This window comes from Pteropus alecto, unplaced genomic scaffold (assembly GCF_000325575.1).
Source record: "Pteropus alecto unplaced genomic scaffold, ASM32557v1 scaffold52, whole genome shotgun sequence".
NCBI lineage: Eukaryota > Metazoa > Chordata > Mammalia > Chiroptera > Pteropodidae > Pteropus > Pteropus alecto.
This window is the reverse complement of record NW_006433941.1, coordinates 3553618-3570600: the sequence shown is the minus strand read 5'-3', so window position 1 is coordinate 3570600 and position 16983 is coordinate 3553618. Positions and strand designations below refer to the sequence as shown.

Genomic DNA, 16983 nt, shown 5'->3' with positions numbered 1-16983 from the left:
GACTGAGTAGAACCCCACTGACTCTTGCCCACCAGTTCCCATCATGAGGTGTGTCTGGGCAGCAGACTTCGGCACAAATAGGGGAGTGAGCAGCCAAGCACCAAACCTAGTTTGATCTGATGATGAATTTTAACAACTCTGTAAACTTTACCTCTGCTAATTGCAGTTTTTGAAATGATGTGTACAGATATGGGAAGAACCTTTTAAAATAAAAAACAAACCAAGGACTCTCTTCAAGTGATGACGAATTGGCAAGAACAGAAAAAAGAACAAATGTAAAAAAATACAACTGGATTATGTATTTCATAATCCACAACTGGATATATTTCATAAATGTACTTTGATGTAAAAAAAAAATTCCTAGTAGTTTAGATAAGGCTTAAGTAACCCCTAAGTGGGGAGCAAACTAAGAGTTGGCAGCAAAAAGGAGTTAAACTGTAGCTAGAAATGATGACTGGGCTGATCTACTGCCTCATTTGAGTTCTTCCCATCTTCAAAACCAACCAATGATTGAGGAGGAGCCTTAATTTTAGTAGCATTATTAGGAATGGCAAATGTCCTAGATTCTCAGTTTTGCCTATTCTGACTATAGTTATGGTGAAACTCTAGTTATTTTCCAGGTTTCATTATGGTCCTGGCCAGGATTACTTCACTCTAGAGAACTGGTGTTTCTAAAACATTTCATTGCTCAGTGATTTTAATCTTCATTCTACAAGAATAATTAAATCTTCACTGCATATCTAGTATGATGCAAGCAAGGCATCTGGACATCTGAAAACATTAAATATGTATCATAGTACTTTAGCTTTCCTGTAACTTAATTTGAAAGAATTAATATAAAAACCATAGTTTTTTTTCTGTATATTAATATATATGACAGTTTAGCCTTTATTATGTCAAAGCTTTAAAAGTATTCAACTGTCAGAGACAGCTCTAGATGCTATCATCACCTCAAGTTTCAGGATATTTAGATAGGCATTTGCTCATGTCTGAGTAGCAGTCTCGGTGGTGGGTTTAGAGCTACTGTGCCATGTTGGGTTCTGTTTGTCCCTTAGCATACTGGGGCTGCTGCCAGTCTGTGGCTGCATCCCCTTCCCCCAACCCTTTCTACACTGTAGAGGCCCAGAGATTGGTGACCTCCAACCCAAGGCACGTATTTGTATAAGTTATAGAAAATCAGCCTTGATTAATTAAATGGTCTTTGAATTTGTAAAACAGATCCAAGTTTTTCATTTATACTTTAATCTCTGAGGTGAGTTTCATTCCTAGAGCATATAGAAAATCAGTGTCTGGCTTTTCACCCCTAGAATTTTTTAATGTTGTCCATAGGAATAGTGTAAATGAAAATAAAAAATATAGCATAGATGAAAAATTAAAAGTAATTATAGTATAGTGGTATAGATGGAAATAAAAATAATTCTTTACATTTCCCATTATAAGTATTCTAAATTCCATATCATTTCCATATCATATAAACCCTTTTAACATTTAAAGCTGTATCATAGATATGCATAATATGCCCTTATCCTGTATGTTCTTGTTTATGGATACGAATGACCACACCATTTCCATTTACGTTAAATCAGTAGGTCATTGGATCAGATCAGTCTCTCCTTAGTATTATGTATGTCTTCTGATTTCTTAATCAATTTTGTGCTCAGTCCAAATATGTTAACGATGAATTTTTAAGTGTTTACTGAGAAATTCACAATGAACTTATATTTTGTCAAAGGGCAGTTTGTTTAGCTGCCAAGGTTATAAGTTCAGATGTATTAAGTTGCAGGTGACAAAACCCAATTCAGGGTGACTTCTGTGAAGGGTATTTATTGGCTTTTGTAATTAGAAGGCCAGCAATCAAATCCACAGTGCTACTGAGAATTTGGTTTTCTTCTTTCTGTTCTGTTTCTCACCTTCATCTTGTGATGTGATGGTTGCCAGCCATTCCCAGAGTTACACAATCTCTTACTCATGTCCAGTAATGTTTGAGAAGCTTAGCCAGAAAACCTTTCCTTATGTTTCATTGACCTTAGCTGAGGGGTGTTTCCATGCCTTGAACTAGCAACTATACTGAGTAGCTCAGGCTTGGAGTCAGTTTCTCCCAAAGTATAGGGCTATAGGGGCAGGTACAGAAACTCCAGTCAGAACTGGGAGGAGGAAATGATTGAATGGAGACAGCCACGTTGTTCCCTGTGCCATAAGAGCTGATTCATTTGGGTTTCACTTGCTTTGTTTCATTGGTTTCTACTTCCATCTTTAGGGGCCGTGACAACGACCAAACGAACAGGCATTCCAGCTCCTCGAGAATTTTCAATAACTGTCTCAAGAGAGAGAACTGTGCCACGTGGTCCCTCTAACCCCAGGAAATCGGTGTCCAGTCCAACTTCTTCCAGTACACCCACCCCTACCAAGCACCTGAGGACCACTTCCACAAGACCTAAGCCAGAGAATGAAGGTGGAGAAAAGGCCGTGCTTGAGTCTCAAGTTCGGGAACTTTTGGCAGAAGCCAAAGCAAAAGATAGTGAAATTAACAGACTTCGAAGTGAACTAAAGAAATGCAAGGAGAAAAGGACTCTGAACACTGAAGGAACCGATGCTTTGGACCCAAAGGTAGATGGAACATCAGTCTCACCAGATAATTCAGAACCATTGATAAGAGCTCTTGAGGAGAAGAACAAGAATTTTCAGAAAGAGCTTGCTGATCTGGAGGAAGAAAACCGGGCCTTGAAGGAGAAACTGACTTATTTTGAGCATTCACCAAATTCAGAAGGGGGAACAAGTCACACTGGTGACAGCAGCTGCCCAACATCCATAACCCAGGGGTCAAGCTTTGGAAGCCCAACTGGAAATCAGTTGTCTGGTGAAATCGATGAGTACAAAAAAAACATACATGAAAATGCATTACGGACATCAGATTCTTCAAGTAGCGACGTAACCAAAGCTTCTTTGTCACCAGATGCCTCCGATTTTGAGCACATTACAGCAGACACCCCCTCTAGGCCCCTGTCTTCCATGAGCAATCCCTTTAAGAGTTCAAAATGTTCTACCACTGGGAGTTCCCCTAACAATGTGAGTGAATTGTCCTTGGCTTCTCTTACAGAGAAGATACAAAAGATGGAAGAAAATCACCATAGCACAGCAGAAGAACTGCAGGCTACTTTACAAGAATTATCAGACCAGCAACAAATGGTGCAGGAATTGACAGCTGAAAATGAGAAACTGGTGGATGAGAAGACGATTTTGGAAACTTCCTTTCATCAGCATCGAGAGAGGGCAGAGCAGCTAAGTCAAGAAAATGAGAAGTTGATAAATCTCTTACAAGAGCGAGTAAAGAATGAAGAGCCCAGTGCTCAAGAAGGAAAACTCCTAGAGCTGGAGCAGAAGTGCGCAGAAATTCTTGAACAGGGCCGCTTCGAAAGAGAGAAGCTGCTCAACATTCAGCAGCAGCTGACCTGCAGCTTACGGAAGGTTGAGGAAGAAAACCAAGGAGCTTTAGAAATGATTAAACGCCTGAAAGAAGAAAATGAAAAACTGAATGGGCTTCTGGAACGGGAGCGGCATAACAATAGTGTGATGGCCAAAACTCTGGAAGAGTGTAAAGTTACCTTGGAAGGGCTGAAGATTGAAAATGGGTCTTTGAAGGCTCATTTGGACAATGAGAAGCAAAACGCTGTGGAGACCAGTCAAATGGGGCAGACAGCAGAGGGCTGTGAAATTCAAGAAATGTTGAAAGTAGCTCGAGCTGAGAAAGATCAGCTGGAACTGTCATGCACTGAACTCAAACAAGAATTACTGAAGGCACATGGTGAAATTAAACATGTTTCAAGCCTGCTAGCCAAGGTAAGGAGATACCTCTTTAACAGTATTTGCTCACCCTTGTTAACATTTCCCTCCCTGACCTTCAGAGAGAATTCCCTCCCTGAATTCACAGAGCACAGAGAATCTTTTGATTAGTCAGTTTCTTTTACTAATCCAGCATTCTAGCTTGAAGATCTGTTAGATCCCAGACAGATTGGGGATACAAAAATGAAACACCCCAATTTCTGACCACAGACAGTTCAAACTGTAGTGGGGATATAATGAATCAAATCGATGAGTATGATGCAGGGGTAAAGAATATAGAGGACATCCCAGAGTCTTGTGCTAAAGAGGAATACCTAGAATATAGAATGAAGGAGGGTAGTGTAGGAAGACATTTTGAAAGAAGTGGCAATAAGCTGAGTCTTAAAGGGAGGGTGAGAATTATGTAGGTCTATCAGCATGCTTTGGACTGCTAATAGAAAATTAAAATTACCCCAAATTTCTCCAAATAATAACATGACCACTGTTTGGGTGTTTTCTTCCAGATATACATGTGTGTATGTGTGTGTTTCCCACAAGTAAAAAAAAATTTTTTTAGAATCATTCTGAACATATTGTTAACTTTTTAAATTTTAATATTTTCTGAGCATATTCTCATTATTATTCTTTGAAACAAGATTTTGAAGACTAGGTAGTATTCTATTATATAAATATTTCATATGTACTATACTCGTTGCCCGTTGTTGAACATTTATGTTCTTTTCAAGTCTTTCAATATTGTAAATACATTTTTTTTATATCTCATTATTTTCTTAGGAAAAATTCTTAGACACTGACTTATTATGTCAGAGTATGACCATTTTAAAGACTTTCAATATGTTTAGCCAGATTGTCCTTCAGAAATATTGCAGTTTGTTCCCACTGGCAGATCATGGGAGTGCTCATTTTCCTGAACCCTCGCCAACAGTTGGCATCAAGTTGTTGGATCATGCAAATCTGGTCTTCCTTTTGTCCCCCTTCCCCCCTCTTTTTCACTTGAAAAGATCGTCCCCAACCCAAGATGAAATTGAATGATCACTTCTTTCATTTTTAAAAACAGTCTTTTAATTAGTCTGGAATTTTGTTACAAGATGAAGAGTGCCGATAATTAATTGTATAGTATTTTGCCCACTCTCAGAGCAGTACTGGAAAGGTATAGACAAAGTGGCTTCCTATTTCTCATTTCCTCTAAGCTCTGGGTCTGTAATTTAGGGGTTCCTTGGTGAGAGAGGTTGAAAACATCTTCCCACCTTATTTCAGGGGTTGTGACTGTTTTAAGAAACAAATTATGCGATGATCTTCCAGGGAGATTTTTTCACCTGCCTTAAGATACTATAATTAGTTTCTACTTGATTCTGGCATTGGGCTGTCTGACAATGATCTGAGTGGTGGGTAGTGTTGGTGGTTTTATCATTGTCTGTGACCTAAATTCACAGTATTTAATTGAAAATTGGAGGCAGTTCCATTGAAGGCACTAGCCAGACACCTTTTGGAAATGTGGGTTGGTAATCGGAGCTTTACATTAAATTATAATGTCTGTGGAATAAATTCCCCTCCATCACTCTGCTGCAAAATGTTTAATCCCGCAGGAGACCTTCTTGAAGTTCTCCCTCAGTTCCTCATGTTTCTTTGGTATTTTGATTGGTATTACATTAAATATATGTGTCAATGAGAAATAATTTGTCATCTTAAAATAATAGCTTATTTTTTCTGATCATAAAATTGTATATTCATTACAAAAGATTTAGAGAATATAGAAAAGCATAATAAATAAATGCTACCTTTAATAAAATAAATACTACCTTTAATCTCCTTCCTTGGAGAAAAACACTGCTAACATTTTTCTATGTATGTCTTTTCAGACATTTTCCCAGTTTATGCATATTTGGGCATGCGTACAAACTGGTATCTACATACTTACAATATTTAATCTTCCTATTAAGAAGATTGAAGTATGTCACTCCACATTTTATGAATATAAAACCCAGTTGGATTAGCTTATTAATTCTACTGTTGATCTATTTCTGATTAATTTGCTTCTAATTTATCTTTATCAATTCTTCCATCCTGCTTTTTGTACATTTTCTTGGTTTCTTAGTTTCTTGAGTAAAAGTCTTTAAGTTTGTCCTTTGTTGATAATGAAAGCATTTAAAGGTGTGAATCTGCCCTTTATTATGGCTTTTGCTAAGGAAAACAATACAATCTAGAATTTTCTGGAGTATACTAAGTCTGATTTGGAGAAGAAGGAAAGCATTTGCATTCTTTGTAGAGTTCAAGGTACAATGTGTTTTAAATCAAGTTGTTAATTATATTATTCATGTATTCTATATCTTTAGTATTTCTCGCTGATTAGAATTATCAAATATGTGACAGTAGGATGGAAAAGGTTATAGCTAGTGTTTCGAGGTAAGAGTGAGATAAAAGATGTGAGGCATGGTGTCACATAGAGTTTCTTTTACATGTACCAAGAACCTAGGTCTGTGCTTTTGTGTTGTCTTAGTGTATAGGGATGTTGATCTGTAGCTGCAGTGAAGTTATGACTTGTACTAATCTTCCTGCCCTTTTCTATTACCATAGAAAAAGTAAAACCCAGACCTCCTAGGCAGACGAACAGTGTTTTGTAGCCCCACTGCAGCACATCAACTAATCCAGCAAGCAGCAACTGTGAATTGAAATGATAGGCAGAAGGAACTCATGCCCAAAGGAAACAGGAAGTCTTATAGCACAAAACTGTAATGAAGTATATAAAGTGCTGGACTAGGAGATGGAAAGCCTGGGTCCTTCACACTTCGCTAATGGTTAATTTTGTGGCCTCGGGCAGGCCCCTTTCCATTGTACAGTGTTGAATAGAAGTGTGGTGAATCTCCTGGCCTTGTTCCTTATTTAAAGGGAGCACTTTCAACATTTCTCCATTAAGGATGTTTGTGGTGGGCATTTGCTGCCTACCTTTTATTGAATTATGCAAGTATTTTGCTAAGAAGTATTTTTGTTTGCTTGTTGTTTTTTTTTTTAAGACTGTAGATTGGATTTTTCTACATCTCCTGTAGATCTTATGCATCTATAAGATCTATATATCTATAAGGCCTATACTGTAGATTTTGGACATCTATGGTTTTATGTAATAATTATGATTTTTCTCCTTTAAGTTGTTAGTGAGGCGAATTACAATAACAAATTTTCTAATGTAGTCTAGTGTTAAATTATCTTTGCATTCCTGGGGTAAACTCAGGTTCTTCAGTTCTCAATAGTTTCACTTGACATTTTTGTGTAGAACTTTCAGTTATAACCACCTTAAGCAGATGTCAAAGTGACTGGCCTATTAATCACCAAGCAAAGTGCTTGGTGATGAACAACTTTTACCCTTGAGCTCTGCATTCATCCACTCTAATTTTTGGAAGAAGGTGAATATTATGAGAAAAGAACAAAATAACCTAATTACAAAGAGGAAAGAAAGGCAATACCAAACCAACCATGATCTAAGAGATTTAGTAAATCTATGTTTCCAGTTTAGGTAAGTTACTCAAGTGACTCAGCTACTGTTAGCAGAGCCTCTGAAAAGCCTTAAAATGTGCCTTTTTTTGGTGGGGCGGGGCATGGGTTGGTCTGTTCCTCATACAGTAAATGAAAAATTGGTAGGATGTTTACAGTAATTGTGTGAATGTTTTGTAGGCTTTTTTTCTCCTCTCATTGCTTTGTCTTCAGCTATTAGCTAATATCTCCATTATTTTCAGCTTCCCTGATACCCACCATGTACATTTTGCTGGCAGTTTAATGAGTGATTGATTATATAACATATCTCTGTACAACCTTGAAGAAGGGTCTAATTACACAGAATCCTGGTCTCAACCTCTTGTAAACCACACATGTACCTGCCCTAGTCAGCAAGCAGCCTATAGTTGCATGAGATTATTGCTTTTTCCAGAAAAAAACAAATGTAAACTCAGGTTTACATTTTTTTGACTTTCAAGTTTTCAGTCATTTGGGATCTTGATTTCAAGTTAGAGAATCTTTATAAGGCTTGAAACCTAGAAGTTTTAGAAGAAAATACTGATTTTTTTCTCACTTGAGGGTGAAAGCTTACAGGTGATCTACCCTTAGAAATTGAGTTCTTTAAACAGAAATTCAAGTGTCTTTTCCAAAGGAGTAAGGAGATTATAAAGAAACACTTGCCATGAGTGGTCAGGGAAAACTAGAGGTGAGATGATCACTGTGTGACCCAATTGGTCACCAGGCCAAATTCGGGTAGCTACCAGCCACAAATAGCAAAACAGAATTTCAGAGAAAGATGTCGCAAGTAGATGGTCCCATACCTGACTACAAAACAGGACTTTTTAAAGGACTGTGGAGATCTTGGAACCTGGCTTAAATGGTAGGTGGTCCATGAGAATACCCAGGTGATGCTTTGGACTGTAAGAAACAGGAACCCCTAGTGTTGGTGGCCTAAGCCAATGATGTTCACTTTGCTTATGTAATTGGAAGTCAAGCGATGGGCACTTGGTCACTGTGGTCCAAGAGCTACATGATGTCAAAGCTCTGAGCTGGCAGCTCTGTGGTTTCCTCAGCCTTCCTGCCAAAAATGCAGGGGAACCAACCATCTTCAGCATCTCGTCCCTACAGTTCTGGCAGGCAAAAGGCTTGGCAGGTCCCCGGGCACCTCAGTCCTATCAGGAGAACATTTTTTCCCAGGAGCACCCCCAGCAGCTTTCCCTTTGTATGTGGTCAGAACTGGGTCACACATTCTCTCCCATCCCACCCTTCTGGAAATCACAAGATTACATCCTGACTCAAACAAAATCGGGATTCTTCTTAAGAAGAAAAGGGAGAACGGCTTTTGGCTAGAGAAGAGCACTGATTGCTGAGCCTCCAACAGGACTCCCTCCACATGTTCACTCTTCCCCACTCCTGTTCATTCTCCACGAGGTGCTCACAGGCATCTCCTAAATGTGTAACGCCTTCGACAGTTTCTCATTGCACCAAACACTCAACCTGATACACGAAGCTCTGTGGCTGCCTTCTGCGTACATCTCCAGCCTCAGTCCCACCACAGCCCTCCCTGCCCAGGCCCAGCCAGGCCAAACTCTTGCCCTGACTCAGATCAGGTGAAGGAGGTGAGGCCTCTCTCTGACCCCCTCCCCATTTTTTACTTGCCTGGTCCTGCCTTAAACTTTAGGTCTCATCTGCAGTGTCACTTCTTCACATAGGCCTTCAGGTCTGTGCGATCGTTGTCTCGTGGACTCAGCAGCTCATTCAGCTCACAGCTCATTCAGCTCAGATCACTTGTGTGAAAGCCCCTTGCCCATCCCCGGCACCTCAGAGGAGCTCAGAAGTACCAGTGAATCTCTCTTGTAGAGTTGGGGGGAACTTAAGGATCACTTTCCCTTGATCCATGGACTGGATACTCTTGGGAGAGTTGGTTAAGATTGAGTTGTTTAAGCTGAAAACATGGAAATTTCAATGATCTTCAGTTCAGGCAATTTCTCCCATTCTCTCCAATATCTTTGGCTGACAACAATATTTCAGCTGTCTTGGTGAAACAGAACCCTATGACTTCATGCTGGGAAGCAGGCATGTAAGAAACTTGTAACAGAGCCTGTTTTCCTGTTCTCCCATAGAAGTCTAGAGGAGGCACAGGAGGCAGCTGGCCAGGAGGGGGAGGGGCGGGGGGAGCACGTGCAGGCTCCGCCTGGAAACCTTCAAGGTGGGCTGTCGCCTCAGGAAATATGTCACAGGCCCTGGCCTTGTGCAGAGCCTGAAGCCTGCTGTGTACCAGGAGCTGAAACTTAGGAAGAACCAACGATAAAGCCAGAATGCCCATTCATCCCTCGTTAGGTCAGATATGACAGTCATATGGTCCAGAACACATAGCGCTCATGTGTTGGCATGACTGTTGGATTTACCCCCTGTAGGGCTGTGCTCTTAAAACCATGTGAAGAGGGGTGGGAGCTTAACCTGATGGTTGGATAAAGCAAGATCTGATGTTTGAGTAAGAGTGGTCTTGCCAGTGGGACCAGAACCACAGAATCTGTACTCCATTCCCTGGGCTTTTGTGTAATTCACAAAAGCGGGGCATTGCTTCTCCCGTGAATGCAGTGTTACCTCTCCCTTTCTGGGTTTCCCTGGCTGACCCCCTTTTACTTCTGAGGAACCTATTTTTCTCTTTAGACATGTTAATACCTTTTGTGAAGTTAGACCTGAGCACCATTCTTTCTTTAATTTGACCTTGTCTCTGAGCCTGAATTCTCCTCAGCATTTGTCTCTCCTGGGCAAGATCTTGGGAAGCACTTTGGTGAGCACTAAAGGTCCAGGAACTAGAGAGTTCCCCAAGTAAAATACAAATTTTTACCCTTTTTGAGTTTTTCATAACCTTTTTTCTTTTTCCATAACAGAAGTATAAACTAAACTAGCATATTCCTCTCTCTCTTGTCAAAACTGCATTGCAAAAGAAAAACAGTGCGAATTTAGGCCAGAATGAATGAAATGTGGCTGTCCATCAGCAGTATCTGTTCAGAACAGGGCCAAGAATTAAGCAGAGTTTTGAAGTTGCCAATTTAGATGTAAAAACAAACACAGCAAAAGTAACACACTTTCCTACTCATGGTAAAGTTACTCAAGCAATCATTCCAAGTTTGTTTCCTTTTGTACTATATTTAATTTTAACATAATTTATAACTTTAACTTCTACATCTTAGATATTCAGTAAATACTTGAATAAACATTGAATGAATGAATGTCAGAGAAACTTGCAAAAGAATTAGAAAAGAGGCTGCTGTAATTATATCAGTATGGTAAAAAATAAAGTTTATTGTCATATTTTAGTAACAGCTAATATTTTAGTGCTTTATATGTGCTAGTCACTCTTAGAACCTTTACATCATTTAATCTCATTTAATCATCATAGTTTTATGCTGTTGATACTGTCATTATCTAATTTTTTTCAGTTAAGGAAACTGAGGCAGAGAATGATTAAGTTATTAGGCTAATTAATTAATTAATTAAGACCAGGATTCAAAGTTGGGTCTGACCTCAGAATTCTTATTCTTAATCACTGACTTACACTGCTTCCTGGTTACATGAAAATAAAGAAGGGATAGGAAGACATTTCAAGTGGACCTAAGGACTCTAACACACTGTTGTCTTAAGGCCAAAACAAAGCCTTTTGTTTTTGAAGAAAGCACCCTTTCACAGTGAAAACCTGAGTCATCAAGACTCCTCCTTTTGTTTGATTTATAACCTGAACCTGAGGGGAGTAGGAGTTGACCTGATGAGTTGGTGGGGGCTGTGGGAATGTTGCAGGAAGAGAACAACAAGTTCTCAGGCCAGAAAGGTGGGCGGTCAGGAAAGCTTCGCAAGTGGTTTTTCACTGCTGGAGTGCACAGCGTGCCTACCTGAAGTGGGGCAACAGGAGACCACGACCAGCCAGCAGTGTTCATTTCATCCTCAAGTGAGAGTGACAGTGGGGGTCTCTGAAGACACTTTTTAAAAAAAATTGTAGCTTTATTGAGATATAATTCACATAAAATGTACAAGTCAGTGGTCTTTAGTATATGCAGAGTTGTGTAGCCGTCACCAGTTAATTTTTGAACATTTTTACCACTCCGTAAAACAGACTCGTCACTGCCCAGTATCCCCTCCCTCTCAGTCCTGGCAACCACTAATCTACTTTCTGTCCCTATGGATTTGCCTATTCTGGACATCTCATCAAATTGAATCATGTAATATGTGGGCCTTTAGTGTCCGGAGTCTTTCACTTAGCATAATGTTTTTGAGGTTCATCCGTGTGGTAGCATGAATCGGTAATTCATTTCTATTTATAGCTGATTAATATTCCATTGTGTGAATATACTACATTTTGTTCATCAATTGATGAACACTTGGATTATTTCTACTTTTTGGTTATTATGAATAATGTTGCTGTGAACTGGTGTGCAGATTTTTGTGTGAATGTGTGTTTTCGTGTCTCTTGGTTATATGCCCAGGAGTAGAATTGCTGGGTCATATAGTAATTGTATATTTAACTCTTTGAAGAACTGCCGAACTGTTTTTCAAAGTGGCCACACCATTTTACATTCGCACCAGCCGTGTATGAGGGTCCCACAGTATCTCCACATCCTTCCCAATACTTATTTTCCATTTTTTAAAAATTATTATTATAGCCATCTTAGCAGGTGTGACATGATATCTCATTGTAGTTTTGATTTGCGTTTCTCCAATGACTAACGGTGTTAAGCATTTTTTTGTGTACTTATTGGCCATTTGTATATCTTTGGAGAAATATCTATTTAGATCTTTTGCCCGTTTTTAAAATTGTGTTGTGTTAGCATCGTTAAGTTTTAGGAGATCTTTTTATACGCTATATATATACACACACACATATGTATATACTATATATATGTATATACACACACATATATACATACATACATACACACATATATTTTATCAGATACATGATTTGCAAACATTTTCTTCATTTCTTTGGATTATCTTTTCACTGAATTGATAGTGTCCTTTGAGGCACAATATTTTTAATTTCGATGAAGTCTAATTTACCTTTTTTTTTTTCTTTTATCTTGGTCACTTATGGTTTGGGTCTGAAAAAAAATTAAATGGGCATTATAGGATCACATTTGCAGTTAAAGATTACTTTGATCATAGGTGAGAAAGAATGAAGGACTGAACAGGGAGTAGTTGGGAAGATAAGGGCTGGGGAAAAAAACATTTAGAAGGTAGGCTCAGTGGGGTTTGGTGACCTGATTTGGGGGTGTGCAGGAAAGAGGGGGTTCACTTCACTTGCAGTTCTCTAGCTTGTGTGGCAGATATGTGGTTGTGCTATTTACTAGCGAGGGAGCATAGAACTTGGAGCAAGATTGAGGAGGAACAGTTGTTAACAACTGGATGTGCAAATAATGGAGCCAGAAAGGATGTCCAGGGCTGCAAGCTAGGCTGCCCTCAGAACCTGCTGATTAGCTACACAGGCCAAAAGTGCCTCCAGGCCCAGGAGCCACTCCTCTTCTTGTTCCTGAGGTCTCCTTCTGCCTCTCTGGTATCTTTCGAAGCAGTAAAAATATGTATAACCGGGAAGTTCTCCTACTAATGCATTTTACATTTGCTGAGGTTTGCAAAGAGTCTCAACCTCGTTAGAGGAGGGCACACTACTGAGGACGGGTAGGTAGGATTCTTCTTTTTACCATTCTCTGCCCTTGAAGGTCATCTCGTGGTCAAACCATCATGACCATTTGTTCAGTTCCCCTGGAAGAGAGTCCAGATTTATCTGTGATACCACTGTGGCCAGTACAGGAATGCTCTATAATATCTGCCATGGGTGGGACTATATCCCAGCCGTCCAGGACTGAAGCACCCCTTCTCCCAGCTGTGGGGGCTGATGGCTACAGACTGCCTACCTGGAGGCCTTCTCCAGGGCTTGCCCTCTTCGAGCAGGGCTGCCTTACCCAAGGGGTGCCCCTTCCCCAGGATAGCTGCACCCAGTGCAGTTTGGGTCAGGGGAGGCCCAGGCCCTCACTTCAATATGGAGCAGCTCTGAAGGGCATCTAGGTGCAGTGTTCCCTTGCTGTGACTGCCTTGCAGTTCCCCTTCTCTGCCCAGTCTGGTTTCCTTCACTCTCCTGCAGAGTGCTCCTCAATAAACTTATATGCACATCCCCATCTCAGTGTCTGTTTCCTTGGGAACTAGACCTGTGATAATGCCTTTTCCTCAATTTCAGTGTCTGACCAGCCCGAGGAAAGGTTGCGTGTGACATTTGCTAAGACTTTAGGCCAGTCTGTCTCAGAGCTGCCCTGCCTGTCCTTGCATCCTAAGGTCCTAGAAGGTACATGGTAAGGCTGAGTCCTGCAGGAGAGTCCTGAGTGATCTGTGCTGCCGTGTGCCTTTGGTGGTTGTCGGAGCTCCAAGGACCATCTCTAACTGCCCCATCTCCAAGGAAGACTAGTGCTCCCAGGAACTTCATTTGAATCTATTTGCAACTCAATTCCACACACCCCATTTCTAGAGAATTTTTTTTTTTTAAGATGAGAGGTGCTTGGAATGTATGAAAGTGGTTTCCTTTTTTTAAAGAGAAACGTTAGAAATCTCGTTACTCGGTGTCTGATAGTGCAGTTTTTGAACTGGAGAAGCTAGAAGCAGAAGTCGAACTGGCCAGTAGAAAGGTTGGTGAAGCGGAAGGTACTCGGAACTTTTAACAGTCATCAAAGTACAGGGAGTTGGTCTTAACCTACTTGATAAATTGCATTGCTCTTTTCAAATGATTTAATCTCCCTCTCTCCATTTGTTAATTTGTAAAATGAATATAAAAATACCTGCCTGTTATTTACCTAGCAAGCTCCTGTGAGAAGTTGCGAAGCTACTTAAGGGTTCTTTTTTCTCTTTTTTAAATAAAAGATCTTTCTGGAATATTATTACTAAGCTTGAGAGAATTATTCCAAAATCAAGAAGGAAGGATGACGTGTGTAATTTGAAACAATATACTGATTTATAGGTTTACCAAGCCCAACAGTCTGCAGCACACATTGAGGCGGTCCCCACCTCACCTCCATGCTCACCATTTGGTTCTTGAGATCATGATGAGCCAAAATGTTGGATGTAAAGGGCGGTGGGAGCCTCTGAGAGGCCAGCAGCCCTAGTTACACGCAGAGACCCTTCTCAGGGCGTTCAACCTTTTGGTTATCTCTTATGTCCTCTCGTTTTACTTCTGACCCACAGTAGTACCAGCCAAGTAATGTGTATGTTTCTAGACACCAGGCTGAGCATGCCTCAGTCTGAAAGTTAATGATACGGAGCCAGGCAGCTTTGCAGAAAGCCTGTGTCTGACTCAGGATGCAAGATTCAGAAATTGCCTTCTGTTGCTGCTTTTCAAATGCTGTCAAACATCAGTCTTCTAGACAGATATGCCCCTTTTCTCCTTAAAAATCATCTGTTTATTAGAATAACTATCAGATATAAGACTTTTGGTCTTTTCCATGTGTTGTAATTTTCTTAGACCTGTATTATATTATTATCTAATATTGTATACGATAAGACATAAGACAGTTATGAGAGAAATAATAACTTTTATTAAGTGCTTACCATGTGCGAGGCCTGTGATAAGCTCTTTAAGTGCATTATTACATTTAATTGTTCAGGTGAGGAAACCAAGGTAGAGAGATTAAGGAATACAGGGCTTGGTTTAGTAGAATTAGGATTTAAACTGGCAGTCTGTCTCCATGTGTGCATCCTTAGCCATTTTGGTGTATCACAGCAGCTTTCAAACATATGACCACAACTTACATTGACATATTTTACATGGCAATACAGAACCACATACCTTTCTAACTGAAACATAGGTTTCACAGAACATTGCTCATCCTCAGCGTAGGCAGTGTCCTCCGGTTCTTTTCCGGCTCTCCTTACTCCTTCCCTCCTTCTCTTCCTTCCTTCTTTTTTTATTTTTTTATCACAACCTCCCAGTTGAAAAACAGTGCAATACTGCCTTCCACTGTTCATTCATCAGATATTCATTGGAGCCTCCTGTGTGTCTGACACTGCATAGGCACCAGGGATACAAAAGTGAAGACAGTAGACAGGGTCCCTGTCCTCATAGAGTGTGCAGCCAGAAGGTTTTACACATGGAAAAAAATATATATTGTGTATGGAAACCCCTCCAAATCTAAGAAGAAATTATTAGATACCAAGCTTACATTATCTGGTAAATATACAACTATTTAGTAACATTAATTAAAGGACTATAGAAGAGAGGCATAGTTCATAATAAATAATTAGTATATTCAGACACTAGAATGTCATGCAGCATTTAAAGTAATGACCTAGAGCAATGTATAGCAATATGGATACCTCTCATACACACAAAAACGAGTAACAAAAGCATAATAAGCATAGTATTATACAGTACAGAAACATCTTATAATACAATACAGTATAAAACAGTATTGCAAAAGCATAATACAGTTTGTCATCTATAAAAAATTTTATATATAAAAAGCATTCACAGAATGAGCACACCAATTTTAGTGTAATATATATTACCATCTAGGTTGGGAGGGAAGTTGAGGCTTTAACAAATTTTATAAAGTAAAAAGATTTAGCAAATATGAAGAATTTAACCACTGTTAAGTCTGTGGGTTCATGGTTATCACTTTTGGTGCTTTTCTGTGTATTTTAAATGTTTAATGATTAAAAATGAAAAAGGTAAAATGAGTTTCCATGCTGTGCCACTTTTCTGTCTTGTGCATGCATATTTCTATATTCTATGCCTTCAACTGGTATTCTCTATCACATTAATGTTGTATTCCTTTAAGGAAACCTTGTAACCACAAGTTCTGTCTGTATGGCTAAAAAGATTTGGGAGTTTATAGGGGATGGAAGGTCTCGGGGGCGTCGTTCCTTGTTTGCCAGCAGAGGGTGCTGTTACACAGCGGATGTGAGGTTAGGCTGCTACATCCAGGCTGCTCGCCAGCTCTCCTGGTGCAATACCTGAGTCTCCCAGTGTGGAGTGCTGTTCCACCTAAGTGCGGGAAAGAAGTGTATTTAAATATGTGCAGCCTTCCCTATGCTGGTAGGAGGGGGCACAGAATCCACTCACTTGTCCATTTACATATATCATATTTCTCTGAATATGGTTATTTCTGAGGCTAACAATACAGAAATGATGTCTGGTATGACATATGCCAAGAACTTCCTTTGCCGTTGAGTAGATAAGCCTGATAGTGATATGTGGTAAATTTTTTACTGTTAAATTGACCAGAGAACCTTCCTTTTATTCTCTAGGTGGAAAAGGATTATTCTTACTTGAAGGAGATATGTGATCGTCAGGCAGAACAGCTGAGCAGAACCAGCCTAAAACTGCAAGAGAAAGCATCAGAGAGTGATGCGGAGATTAAAGACATGAAGGAAACCATATTTGAATTGGAAGATCAGGTGGAACAACATCGAGCTGTCAAGTTACATAATAATCAACTCATCAATGAGCTGGAAAGTAAGTAAAATCAAGCCCTGGTGAAATATGGATCAGGAGTGAGTAGAACACGAAAAAAACCAGTAGTAGTGGGTGACAGTGGGAGAGTATATAAGAACGTTTATGGAAAGTTTTTTTTTTTTGAGTGTTCTAGAATCTCCTAGGAAAAATGGCAATTAAGA

The 16983-nt window shown here is 39.7% G+C and overlaps 1 protein-coding gene across 3 annotated transcripts in view; it reads left to right on the top strand.

The window, feature by feature from the left end:
• The window catches only part of SPECC1 (sperm antigen with calponin homology and coiled-coil domains 1), a 160450-nt gene that overhangs the window by 66709 nt on the left and 76758 nt on the right, over window positions 1-16983 (top strand). For all 3 annotated transcript variants that reach the window (XR_003045300.1, XM_025044345.1, XM_025044346.1), the window contains exons 3-4: window positions 2258-3837; window positions 16615-16822. Coding sequence is in view for 2 of the 3 variants with exons in the window: in XM_025044345.1 (XP_024900113.1) it covers window positions 2258-3837; window positions 16615-16822 (1788 nt within the window). In the remaining variant the exon portion in view is untranslated. The remainder of the gene's footprint in view (window positions 1-2257; window positions 3838-16614; window positions 16823-16983) is intronic.